Source organism: Cheilinus undulatus, linkage group 11 (assembly GCF_018320785.1).
Source record: "Cheilinus undulatus linkage group 11, ASM1832078v1, whole genome shotgun sequence".
NCBI lineage: Eukaryota > Metazoa > Chordata > Actinopteri > Labriformes > Labridae > Cheilinus > Cheilinus undulatus.
In genome coordinates this window covers 851437-866017 of record NC_054875.1, presented here as the reverse complement: position 1 = coordinate 866017, position 14581 = coordinate 851437, and the positions used below count along the sequence as shown (strand labels likewise).

General features: G+C 38.1%; 1 protein-coding gene across 3 annotated transcripts in view; it reads right to left on the bottom strand.

Annotated features, from left to right (window-relative positions):
* tbc1d22b (TBC1 domain family, member 22B) overlaps positions 1 to 14581 on the bottom strand; it is a 39918-nt gene that overhangs the window by 14099 nt on the left and 11238 nt on the right. The window contains exons 2-7 of one of the 3 annotated variants that reach the window (XM_041799097.1): positions 3023 to 3079; positions 2561 to 2741; positions 2303 to 2468; positions 1432 to 1599; positions 1278 to 1348; positions 1040 to 1168 (exon numbers count right to left, since the gene is read on the bottom strand). In XM_041799097.1, the coding sequence (XP_041655031.1) occupies positions 1040 to 1168; positions 1278 to 1348; positions 1432 to 1599; positions 2303 to 2468; positions 2561 to 2741; positions 3023 to 3079 (772 nt within the window). Of the gene's footprint in view, positions 1 to 1039; positions 1169 to 1277; positions 1349 to 1431; positions 1600 to 2302; positions 2472 to 2560; positions 2742 to 3022; positions 3080 to 14581 lie in introns of all 3 variants that reach the window. The other 2 variants (XM_041799096.1, XM_041799098.1) reach the window with 2 other exon arrangements.

Below are 14581 nucleotides of genomic sequence, written 5' to 3'. Positions count from 1 at the left end.
TGTCTGTAGGTATGTCTACCTGTCTGTAAGTGTGTTTACCTGTCCTCAGGTGTGTCTACCTGTCCTCAGGTGTGTCTACCTGTCTGTAGGTGTGTTTACCTGTCTGTAGGTGTGTTTACCTGTCTGTAGGTGTGTCTACCTGTCTGTAGTTGTGTTTACCTGTCTGTAGGTGTGTTTACCTGTCTGTAGGTGTGTCTACCTGTCCTCAGGTGTGTTTACCTGTCTGTAGGTGTGTCTACCTGTCTGTAGGTGTGTCTACCTGTCCTCAGGTGTGTTTACCTGTCTGTAGGTGTGTTTACCTGTCTGTAGGTGTGTCTACCTGTCCTCAGGTGTGTTTACCTGTCTGTAGGTGTGTCTACCTGTCCTCAGGTGTGTCTACCTGTCTGTAGGTCTGTTTACTTGTCTGTAGTTGTGTCTACCTGTCTGTAGGTGTGTCTACCTGCCTATAGGTGTGTCTACCTGTCTGTAGGTGTGTTTACCTGTCTGTAGGTGTGTTTACCTGTCTGTAGGTGTGTCTACCTGTCCTCAGGTGTGTTTACCTGTCTGTAGGTGTGTCTACCTGTCCTCAGGTGTGTTTACCTGTCTGTAGGTGTGTCTACCTGTCCTCAGGTGTTTTTACCTGTCTGTAGGTGTGTCTACCTGTCCTCAGGTGTGTTTACCTGTCTGTAGGTGTGTTTACCTGTCCGTAGGTGTGTCTACCTGTCTGTAGGTGTGTTTACCTGTCTGTAGGTCTGTTTACCTGTCTGTAGTTGTGTCTACCTGTCTGTAGGTGTGTCTACCTGCCTATAGGTGTGTCTACCTGTCTGTAGGTCTGTTTACCTGTCTGTAGTTGTGTCTACCTGTCTGTAGGTGTGTCTACCTGCCTATAGGTGTGTCTACCTGTCTGTAGGTGTGTTTACCTGTCTTTAGGTGTGTCTACCTGTCTGTAGGTGTGTCTACCTGCCTATAGGTGTGTCTACCTGTCTGTAGGTGTGTCTACCTGTCCTCAGGTGTGTTTACCTGTCTGTAGGTGTGTCTACCTGTCCTCAGGTGTGTTTACCTGTCTGTAGGTGTCTTTATAGTGCTCGTCTGTTCTGGAGTGATAATACTGCTCTATAAAGCCGAAGTATTCCTCTCTCTTCCTCTGCAGCACCTGCTCTCGACGCTCTTTGTTGGCGGGCAGGTAACCCTGTCAGAGGAAGGGGAGTAAAGTCAGTAGAGAGGAAGCCTGACAGCAGCGAGGACAGAACAGAGATATAGAGAGGATTCTCAGCTTTCTTTAAAGGTCATTGACTCACAGACAGGAGCCTCCATGTGATTGGTCGGACCTCCCGGGGTATCCCTGACCAGCTGTGCTTCCTGAGCTCGTCTGTAAAATCACAGTCAGATAGAAACCGTCTCAGCAAAGCCTCTACTCAGTCATATCCTGTAAATGTGCATCTCTGATCCTACCCAGGTCCGTGTTCAGACTCGACAGCAGATGCTTGAATTTGTCCAGCCGGCTCTTCTCTCGCACCGTCATGGGCGGAGCTCCAGACGCGTTCTGGTCAGAGATCCTAGCAACCAGAGGAATGATGGGACGGACCGGGAGTGACTGCTGCTTATGCAGCGTGGAGCGAACTGTGGAGAGAGGTGGAACAGCATGAGAAGATCTCCAAATGTAGATCTGGGCTGTGAGCCTGCAGCCTGGTCCACCTGTTAAAGCTACCTGTTAGTTCTGAGTCAGGGGGTCAGGTCTGCGCTGAACCCTGCAGCCTGGATCACCTGTTAAAACTACCTGTTAGTTCTGAGTCAGGGGGTCAGGTCTGCGCTGAACCCTGCAGCCTGGATCACCTGTTAAAGCTACCTGTTAGTTCTGAGTCAGGGGGTCAGGTCTGCGCTGAACCCTGCAGCCTGGATCACCTGTTAAAACTACCTGTTAGTTCTGAGTCAGGGGGTCAGGTCTGCGCTGAACCCTGCAGCCTGGATCACCTGTTAAAACTACCTGTTAGTTCTGAGTCAGGGGGTAAGGTCTGCGCTGAACCCTGCAGCCTGGATCACCTGTTAAAACTACCTGTTAGTTCTGAGTCAGGGGGTCAGGTCTACGCTGAACCCTCACAGTTTCAGGCGGTCTGACTCTGGGTGGCTTTAGCGCCTCGAACACATTAGTGGGGATTATATCAGGACTGCAGGCAGGCACATGCTGCAGGCCTGACCCGGAATAATCCCTGACTGTCTCCATAAACCCCCGACACATGAACGCGGCGGCCTGCGGCGAGCTTCACAGCAACCTGCTCCATAATCTGTTTGAGCTGAATGAACCCGTGGCGTCTCTCTCCCGTACCTGTGGATGTGCTGAGGTGGGCGTCGCTGCTAGACTTGACCACCTTCCCATTAAAGTGCTCGAACTCCTCCTCGTCCTCCTCCTCTTCCTCCTGCAGGGTCTGAGCGTCCTTCCTGGGAGGGGCCTGGCGGTGTGAGACCCTGGACTCTGGGTGATCTGCCTCGCTCTGCTGAGAGGAAACAGACGAGAAAAGCTTAATGAGGATTGACCTGCTCACCGCTGACCTGGTTCCCGGTAGACCCTCAGAGTGAGACCTACCTGGGTATGTGACGACGCCGAGGGCAGGCCTGAGGGCAGAGAGGACGCCGGCGCCAGGAAATCCTCATCCTCCTCGTCGTCGATGTCCCAGGCATCGTTGGTGCTGCGGGCAAACTCGTGGAAGCTGGACGCCTTCTTAGTTTTGAGATTGTTGAACTTGGTCTTTGTTTCTTTGGGATACCTGCAGAGAAACAACGCAGAGGTCAGACGCCTAAGGACCCGGCTACAGCGGGATAAACACTAAAGCTGACCATGCAAAACGGCGCCAGTGACGACAAGGCAAGCCCAACAGAAAAGACTGAAACACAAAGTAAGGATGATCTTTGATCGGCGTACGCATGGCACACATGGCGGCTTTCAAGCATCGCACAATCAGCAGCAAAACAAGACAAAAACAAAAGGACGCCACGCAAAAAGCATCCAAACACGCCAGTCTGCAGGCGAGGCGGGGTCAGCACTTACGTGCGGCGTAACCGCGGGTCGAGAGGCGGATGCTGTGCTCCATAAACTGGCTGAACACTGTAGAAGATGACACGGGAAATCCTGTCACCTCAGTGCATGAAAACAATCTCAGTCTGAGACTCAACCTTATGGAGTATGTCTGTAACTCTACTCACTGTAAAACAGATTAACAACCGATCAATAACCAATTGATCAATAACCAACAGATCAATAACAGATCAATAACCAATAGATCAATAACCAACAGATCAATAACCAATAGATCAATAACAGATCAATAACCAATAGATCAATAACCAATAGATAAAAAACAAACAGATCAATAACCAAAAGATCAATAACAGATCAATAACCAATAGATCAATAACCAATAGATAAAAAACAAACAGATCAATAACCAACAGATCAATGATAGATCAATAACCAATAGATCAATAACCAATGGATCAATAACCAATAGATCAATAACCAATAGATAAAAAACAAACAGATCAATAACCAACAGATCAATAACCAATAGATCAATAACCAATAGATAAAAAACAAACAGATCAATAACCAACAGATCAATGATAGATCAATAACCAATAGATCAATAACCAATAGATCAATAACAGATCAATAACCAACAGATCAATAACCAACAGATCAATAACCAATAGATCAATAACAGATCAATAACCAACAGATTAATAACCAATAGATCAATAACCAATAGATTAATAACCAATAGATCAATAACAGATCAATAACCAATAGATCAATAGCCAAGAGATCAATAACCAAAAGATAAATAACAGATCAATAACCAATAGATCAATAACCAATAGATCAATAACAGATCAATAACCATGAGATCAATAACCAATAGATAAATAACCAACAGATAAATAACCAACAGATCAATAACAATAGATCAATAACCAACAGATCAATAACAATAGATAAATAACCAATAGATCAATAACAATAGATCAATAACCAATAGATCAATAACAGATCAATAACCAACAGATTAATAACCAATACATCAATAACAAGTAGATTAATAACCAATAGATCAATAACAGATCAATAACCAATAGATCAATAACCAATAGATCAAAAACAGATCAATGACCAATAAATCAATAACAATACATCAATAACCAATAGATCAATAACCAATAGATCAATAACAGATCAATAACCAACAGATCAATAACCAACAGATTAATACCCAACAGATCAATAACAGATCAATAACCAATAGATCAATAACCAAGAGATCAATAACAGATCAATAACCAACAGATCAATAACCAATAGATCAATAACCAATAGATCAATAACAGATCAATAACCAATAGATCAATAACCAATAGATCAATAACAGATCAATAACCAATAGATTAATAACCAACAGATCAATAACCAACAGATCAATAACCAATAGATCAATAACCAATAGATCAATAACAGATCAATTACCAACAGATCAATAACCAATAGATCAATAACCAATAGATCAATAACAGATCAATAACCAACAGATCAATAACCAATAGATCAATAACAGATCAATAACCAACAGATTAATAACCAATAGATCAATAACCAATAGATCAATAACCAATAGATCAATAACAGATCAATAACCAATAGATCAATAACAGATCAATAACCAATAGATCAATAACCAATAGATCAATAACAGATCAATAACCAATAGATCAATAATAGATCAATAACCAATAGATCAATAACCAATAGATCAATAACAGATCAATAACCAATAGATCAATAACCAATAGATCAATAACAGATCAATAACCAACAGATTAATAACCTATAGATCAATAACCAACAGATCAATAACAGATCAATAGATCAATAACAGATCAATAACCAATAGATCAATAACAGATCAATAACCAACAGATTAATAACCTATAGATCAATAACCAACAGATCAATAACAGATCAATAACCAATAGATCAATAATAGATCAATAACCAATAGATCAATAACAGATCAATAACCAATAGATCAATAACCAATAGATCAATAACAGATCAATAACCAATAGATCAATAACAGATCAATAACCAATAGATCAATAACCAATAGATCAATAACAGATCAATAACCAATAGATCAATAACCAATAGATCAATAACAGATCAATAACCAACAGATTAATAACCAACAGATTAATAACCTATAGATCAATAACCAATAGATCAATAACCAATAGATCAATAACCAATAGATCAATAACAGATCAATAACCAATAGATCAATAACCAATAGATCAATAACCAATAGATCAATAACAATAGATCAATAACCAATAGATCAATAACAGATCAATAACCAATAGATCAATAACAGATCAATAACCAATAGATCAATAACCAATAGATCAATAACAGATCAATAACCAATAGATCAATAACCAATAGATCAATAACAGATCAATAACCAACAGATTAATAACCTATAGATCAATAACCAACAGATCAATAACAGATCAATAGATCAATAACAGATCAATAACCAATAGATCAATAACAGATCAATAACCAACAGATTAATAACCTATAGATCAATAACAGATCAATAACAGATCAATAACCAATAGATCAATAACAGATCAATAACCAATAGATCAATAACAGATCAATAACCAATAGATCAATAACCAATAGATCAATAACAGATCAATAACCAATAGATCAATAACAGATCAATAACCAATAGATCAATAACCAATAGATCAATAACAGATCAATAACCAATAGATCAATAACAGATCAATAACCAATAGATCAATAACAGATCAATAACAATAGATCAATAACCAATAGATCAATAACAGATCAATAACCAATAGATCAATAACAGATCAATAACCAATAGATCAATAACCAATAGATCAATAACAGATCAATAACCAATAGATCAATAACCAATAGATCAATAACAGATCAATAACCAACAGATTAATAACCTATAGATCAATAACCAACAGATCAATAACAGATCAATAGATCAATAACAGATCAATAACCAATAGATCAATAACAGATCAATAACCAACAGATTAATAACCTATAGATCAATAACCAATAGATCAATAACAGATCAATAACCAATAGATCAATAACAGATCAATAACCAATAGATCAATAACAGATCAATAACCAATAGATCAATAACCAATAGATCAATAACAGATCAATAACCAACAGATCAATAACAGATCAATAACCAATAGATCAATAACCAATAGATCAATAACAGATCAATAACCAATAGATCAATAACAGATCAATAACCAACAGATTAATAACCAACAGATTAATAACCTATAGATCAATAACCAATAGATCAATAACCAATAGATCAATAACAGATCAATAACCAACAGATTAATAACCAACAGATTAATAACCTATAGATCAATAACCAATAGATCAATAACCAATAGATCAATAACAGATCAATAACCAACAGATTAATAACCAACAGATTAATAACCTATAGATCAATAACCAATAGATCAATAACCAATAGATCAATAACAGATCAATAACCAATAGATCAATAACCAATGGATCAATAACAGATCAATATCTAGATACACTGATACCTCTATAGGGACCTATCCATGCAGCTCCTCTAAAACCAACCAGTGGTCACAGCTCTGATGATGTCATCAACTAAAACTAAGTGTAAATATTAGAGAAGCACCCAAATGAAAGTTCTTGGCTGAGACTGAAAACTGAAAATGAAACCAAGAAGAAAACAGAAACACTGAAAGACATGATTATGCCAGTTATTAGTACCAGAGCATTCATGGCTATGACTGTGACTGACCTCACTAAAATCAACTACAATTACAAAAATATTAATGCTTCAAAGAATAAATCAATTACAAAATTATGTAAATATTTATTAAGCACTTCATTCCAACGATGCACAACATAAAATAAAATACAAAATAAAATGTTTAACTTGACCGCAGTCGTGTCTACATTAAATCAGTGGTTCTCAGCCTTTTGTCAGTCATGTTCCCCCTAAACAGCTCAAAGCTTTTGGCCCAAAAAGAAAGACATTAAAGAGCTGAGACAGCCTCTGATTTATCAAACTTTGTCACTGATAAACACTTTCAAATAGATTTTTTTCATACATTTTAAATGTTAAAAATGCATGACTAAAGTCATGGCCCATCTTCTCATCTCTAAATGTGGGAACTCAAATGAATGTAGCTGTTGGGAACAGTGACTGAAAGGCTTTAAACCCAGAAGTGAGTAAAACTCTGCTCAGCTGCAGCGTCTCTCTGGAACAATATGGAAATAAAAACACAGAGCTAGAGAGAACTAAAAACCTGTAAATAATAAACAAGTTATAAAAAAGACTTCTCTCTTCTCAACCTGAAACCATGAACTTAGTTATAGATCAGCATTTCTTCACAAAAATACATCATGAACGTTTTTATGAATGGAGAGGTTGTGAATGCAGTGATTAACAGGCATGCTCCAGTGTGGGTCAAACCATCCTGCCATGGGGGAGACTCAGGGGGTTTAGGGTCATTAAATTTAAGAGCCTACAAAATATTAACTCCAGTTTATAAACTTAAGGTCCTTACACTCTATACGCAATTTTTTCATACAAATTATTCACACAAAATATTTACATTTGAACCTGTAGGGAGTCAAAGCAAGCTTCCTCACCTGCAACATCATTTCGCAGCGTGACATTGCTGCTGATATTTAAGTAGCGCATTTGTGCTCATGTGGACATGTGGGGCTGCCTGCTGCCTGTCTCCCTCTCTACCAGGATAAAAAAGAGGCAACAACACAAGAACTGACTACAGACAGATATGAGGAGATACCAAACATCAGGTGGTGTTGGAGAGGAGGACATTTCTGTTCCTCTGTCTGCCTTATTAATCGGCACCACCACCACCATGAAACTCACACAGCTGGAGCTGTTTCTAAACTAGCAGGACTTTAGTGAAATATTTACCACCACAGTCTCCTCTGACCTCAGACATACGACTGATAAAAGCTCCAGACCAACCAGCTAAATGACTCCTCTGACCAGTCTGGAACACAAACAGGTGAGCCAGTCTGTGGAGAGTTAACTCCTCCCACCGCCAGCCTCAGCTGTGCGATATTATAACTCTGATTGATCATATTTGACATGGAATGAATGAAAAGTCAGTCCCTCCTCTTACAAACGTGGCTGGCAGTGAATGAAACCGTGAAACTAAACGGCAGTGACAGCCTGGCTGTGCGTAAAAGTGCCACGTTACACACGGAGTGAAGGACAGAGAGGGACACACCTCCTTTTATCTTCCGCTTCAATAAATATCAGTGTTTATCAGAGGACAGAGAAAACACACCGCAGACGTTCACAGCACGAATGGGATTTTAGAGTGTAGTAATATACTCGCAAAAACGTGTCGCTCCTGACATGCAATGAAAGGCGCTATTTGCTTAAATAGCCGGCATGTATTTTAAAATTTCACGTACCCCCCGGAGTGCCTTCACATACGTGTACCCCTATTTGAGAACCACTGATCCAAAGCGTGTTGGCCGCGGTTTTTGCTTGCATCATCACAACGTCGTGTTTCGGCCTTGGTGTTTCAGAGAAAAAAGTCTTTCGGCCGAAAACCGAAAATGCACTTTTGGGCCATTTTCAGCCGAAAATTTTCAGTGCATCCCTAATAAAAATGTTCATCAACAGCCTTTTACTATGACTAAAACTAGACTGAGGCTAAAAATAGATCTGTGGTGACTAAAACTAGACTGAGGCTAAAAATAGATCTGTGGTGACTAAAACTAGACTGAGACTAAAAATAGATCTGTGATGACTAAAACTAGACTGAGACTAAAAATAGATCTGTGATGACTAAAACTAGACTGAGGCTAAAAATAGATCTGTGATGACTAAAACTAGACTGAGACTAAAAATAGATCTGTGATGACTAAAACTAGACTGAGGCTAAAAATAGATCTGTGATGACTAAAACTAGACTGAGGCTAAAAATAGATCTGTGATGACTAAAACTAGACTGAGGCTAAAAATAGATCTGTGATGACTAAAACTAGACTGAGGCTAAAAATAGATCTGTGATGACTAAAACTAGACTGAGACTAAAAATAGATCTGTGATGACTAAAACTAGACTGAGGCTAAAAATAGATCTGTGATGACTAAAACTAGACTGAGGCTAAAAATAGATCTGTGATGACTAAAACTAGACTGAGGCTAAAAATAGATCTGTGATGACTAAAACTAGACTGAGACTAAAAATAGATCTGTGATGACTAAAACTAGACTGAGGCTAAAAATAGATCTGTGATGACTAAAACTAGACTGAGACTAAAAATAGATCTGTGATGACTAAAACTAGACTGAGGCTAAAAATAGATCTGTGATGACTAAAACTAGACTGAGGCTAAAAATAGATCTGTGATGACTAAAACTAGACTGAGACTAAAAATAGATCTGTGGTGACTAAAACTAGACTGAGGCTAAAAATAGATCTGTGATGACTAAAACTAGACTGAGACTAAAAATAGATCTGTGATGACTAAAACTAGACTGAGACTAAAAATAGATCTGTGATGACTAAAACTAGACTGAGACTAAAAATAGATAGAAATGACTAAAATGTGACTAAAACTACAAGAAATTTAATCTAAAGACGAAGACTAAAATTAAAAATAGCTGCCAAAAGTAACAGTGATGCACAGAAACCAGTGAGAGTTCAGAGGAGCTGTTATCAGTGATCAGACAGCACACAGCCTCCTGTCCTCCCCTGACAGCCCAGCTTCTCCCCCTCCATGCGCCATCATTGAGTCTGCCCTGTCTCCAGTCAGTGTGGGACTGTGAGAGCGGACAGATTGTACAGCCTCCGTGATCGCCACCGCCCCGTGGAGAACAGTATGCTCAGCGGAAGTGAGAGTCTTCATCCTCAGCTTCTTTACAGAGACACGAGCAGAAAGAAACAATGGTGGTCAGAAGACTCCTGCTCCTGTCTGAGGTTTAAAAATGTCTGATAAAAATATCTGCTGGTGTATTTACAGTCAAACTACAGCTAAACTCAACCATACTACCCTGGTTTAGCCCTGTTAGCATACTACCCTGGTTTAGCCCTGTTAGCATACTACCCTGGTTTAGCCCTGTTAGCATACTACCCTGGTTTAACCATGTTAGCATACTACCCTGGTTTAGCCCTGTTAGCATACTACCCTGGTTTAACCATGTTAGCATACTACCCTGGTTTAGCCCTGTTAGCATACTACCCTGGTTTAGCCCTGTTAGCATACTACCCTGGTTTAGCCCTGTTAGCATACTACCCTGGTTTAACCATGTTAGCATACTACCCTGGTTTAGCCCTGTTAGCATACTACCCTGGTTTAGCCCTGTTAGCATACTACCCTGGTTTAACCATGTTAGCATACTACCCTGGTTTAGCCCTGTTAGCATACTACCCTGGTTTAGCCCTGTTAGCATACTACCTGGTTTAACCATGTTAGCATACTACCCTGGTTTAGCCCTGTTAGCATACTACCCTGGTTTAGCCCTGTTAGCATACTACCCTGGTTTAGCCATGTTAGCATACTACCCTGGTTTAGCCCTGTTAGCATACTACCCTGGTTTAGCCCTGTTAGCATACTACCCTGGTTTAGCCATGTTAGCATACTACCCTGGTTTAGCCCTGTTAGCATACTACCCTGGTTTAACCATGTTAGCATACTACCCTGGTTTAACCATGTTAGCATACTACCCTGGTTTAGCCCTGTTAGCATACTACCCTGGTTTAGCCCTGTTAGCATACTACCCTGGTTTAGCCATGTTAGCATACTACCCTGGTTTAGCCCTGTTAGCATACTACCCTGGTTTAACCATGTTAGCATACTACCCTGGTTTAACCATGTTAGCATACTACCCTGGTTTAACCATGTTAGCATACTACCCTGGTTTAGCCCTGTTAGCATACTACCCTGGTTTAGCCATGTTAGCATACTACCCTGGTTTAGCCCTGTTAGCATACTACCCTGGTTTAACCATGTTAGCATACTACCCTGGTTTAACCATGTTAGCATACTACCCTGGTTTAACCATGTTAGCATACTACCCTGGTTTAGCCCTGTTAGCATACTACCCTGGTTTAGCCATGTTAGCATACTACCCTGGTTTAGCCCTGTTAGCATACTACCCTGGTTTAACCATGTTAGCATACTACCCTGGTTTAGCCCTGTTAGCATACTACCCTGGTTTAGCCATGTTAGCATACTACCCTGGTTTAGCCCTGTTAGCATACTACCCTGGTTTAGCCATGTTAGCATACTACCCTGGTTTAGCCTTGTTAGCATACTACCCTGGTTTAGCCATGTTAGCATACTACCCTGGTTTAGCCATGTTAGCATACTAGTATGTAGTATATTAATGTTAGCATACTACTATTAGCCTTGTTAGCATACTAGTATGTAGTATGTTAATGTTAGCATACTACTATTAGCCTTGTTAGCATACTAGTATGTAGTATGTTAATGTTAGCATACTACTATTAGCCATGTTAGCATACTAGTATGTGGTATGTTAATGTTAGCATACTACTATTAGCCATGTTAGCATACTACCCTGGTTTAGCCATGTTAGCATACTACTATTAGCCATGTTAGCATACTACCCTGGTTTAGCCATGTTAGCATACTACCCTGGTTTAGCCATGTTAGCATACTACTATTAGCCTTGTTAGCATACTAGTATGTATGGTTTAGCCATGTTAGCATACTACCCTGGTTTAGCCATGTTAGCATACTACCCTGGTTTAGCCATGTTAGCATACTACTATTAGCCTTGTTAGCATACTAGTATGTAGTATGTTAATGTTAGCATACTACTACTAGCCTTGTTAGCATACTAGTATGTAGTATGTTAATGTTAGCATACTACTTTTAGCCATGTTAGCATACTAGTATGTAGTATGTTAATGTTAGCATACTACTATTAGCCTTGTTAGCATACTAGTATGTAGTATGTTAATGTTAGCATACTACTTTTAGCCTTGTTAGCATACTAGTATGTAGTATGTTAATGTTAGCATACTACTTTTAGCCTTGTTAGCATACTAGTATGTAGTATGTTAATGTTAGCATACTACTTTTAGCCTTGTTAGCATACTAGTATGTAGTATGTTAATGTTAGCATACTACTATTAGCCTTGTTAGCATACTAGTATGTAGTATGTTAATGTTAGCATACTACTACTAGCCTTGTTAGCATACTAGTATGTGGTATGTTAATGTTAGCATACTACTATTAGCCTTGTTAGCATACTAGTATGTAGTATGTTAATGTTAGCATACTACTATTAGCCTTGTTAGCATACTAGTATGTAGTATGTTAATGTTAGCATACTACTACTAGCCTTGTTAGCATACTAGTATGTGGTATGTTAATGTTAGCATACTACTATTAGCCTTGTTAGCATACTAGTATGTAGTATGTTAATGTTAGCATACTACTATTAGCCTTGTTAGCATACTAGTATGTAGTATGTTAATGTTAGCATACTACTATTAGCCTTGTTAGCATACTAGTATGTAGTATGTTAATGTTAGCATACTACTATTAGCCTTGTTAGCATACTAGTATGTGGTATGTTAATGTTAGCATACTACTTTTAGCCATGTTAGCATACTAGTATGTAGTATGTTAATGTTAGCATACTACTATTAGCCTTGTTAGCATACTAGTATGTAGTATGTTAATGTTAGCATACTACTATTAGCCATGTTAGCATACTAGTATGTAGTATGTTAATGTTAGCATACTACTTTTAGCCATGTTAGCATACTAGTATGTAGTATGTTAATGTTAGCATACTACTTTTAGCCATGTTAGCATACTAGTATGTAGTATGTTAATGTTAGCATACTACTATTAGCCTTGTTAGCATACTAGTATGTAGTATGTTAATGTTAGCATACTACTATTAGCCTTGTTAGCATACTAGTATGTAGTATGTTAATGTTAGCATACTACTTTTAGCCTTGTTAGCATACTAGTATGTGGTATGTTAATGTTAGCATACTACTTTTAGCCTTGTTAGCATACTAGTATGTAGTATGTTAATGTTAGCATACTACTATTAGCCTTGTTAGCATACTAGTATGTAGTATGTTAATGTTAGCATACTACTATTAGCCTTGTTAGCATACTAGTATGTAGTATGTTAATGTTAGCATACTACTATTAGCCTTGTTAGCATACTAGTATGTAGTATGTTAATGTTAGCATACTACTATTAGCCTTGTTAGCATACTAGTATGTAGTATGTTAATGTTAGCATACTACTATTAGCCTTGTTAGCATACTAGTATGTAGTATGTTAATGTTAGCATACTACTATTAGCCTTGTTAGCATACTAGTATGTAGTATGTTAATGTTAGCATACTACTATTAGCCTTGTTAGCATACTAGTATGTAGTATGTTAATGTTAGCATACTACTATTAGCCTTGTTAGCATACTAGTATGTAGTATGTTAATGTTAGCATACTACTATTAGCCTTGTTAGCATACTAGTATGTAGTATGTTAATGTTAGCATACTACTATTAGCCTTGTTAGCATACTAGTATGTAGTATGTTAATGTTAGCATACTACTATTAGCCTTGTTAGCATACTAGTATGTAGTATGTTAATGTTAGCATACTACTATTAGCCTTGTTAGCATACTAGTATGTAGTATGTGATTGTTAGCATACTACTAAGCCTTGTTAGCATACTAGTATGTAGTATGTTAATGTTAGCATACTACTAGCCTTGTTAGCATACTAGTATGTAGTATGTTAATGTTAGCATACTACTATTAGCCTTGTTAGCATACTAGTATGTAGTATGTTAATGTTAGCATACTACTATTAGCCTTGTTAGCATACTAGTATGTAGTATGTTAATGTTAGCATACTACTATTAGCCTTGTTAGCATACTAGTATGTAGTATGTTAATGTTAGCATACTACTATTAGCCTTGTTAGCATACTAGTATGTAGTATGTTAATGTTAGCATACTACTATTAGCCTTGTTAGCATACTAGTATGTAGTATGTTAATGTTAGCATACTACTATTAGCCTTGTTAGCATACTAGTATGTAGTATGTTAATGTTAGCATACTACTATTAGCCTTGTTAGCATACTAGTATGTAGTATGTTAATGTTAGCATACTACTATTAGCCATGTTAGCATACTAGTATGTAGTATGTTAATGTTAGCATACTACTTTTAGCCATGTTAGCATACTAGTATGTAGTATGTTAATGTTAGCATACTACTATTAGCCTTGTTAGCATACTAGTATGTAGTATGTTAATGTTAGCATACTACTATTAGCCTTGTTAGCATACTAGTATGTAGTATGTTAATGTTAGCATACTACTATTAGCCTTGTTAGCATACTAGTATGTAGTATGTTAATGTTAGCATACTACTATTAGCCATGTTAGCATACTAGTATGTAGTATGTTAATGTTAGCATACTACTATTAG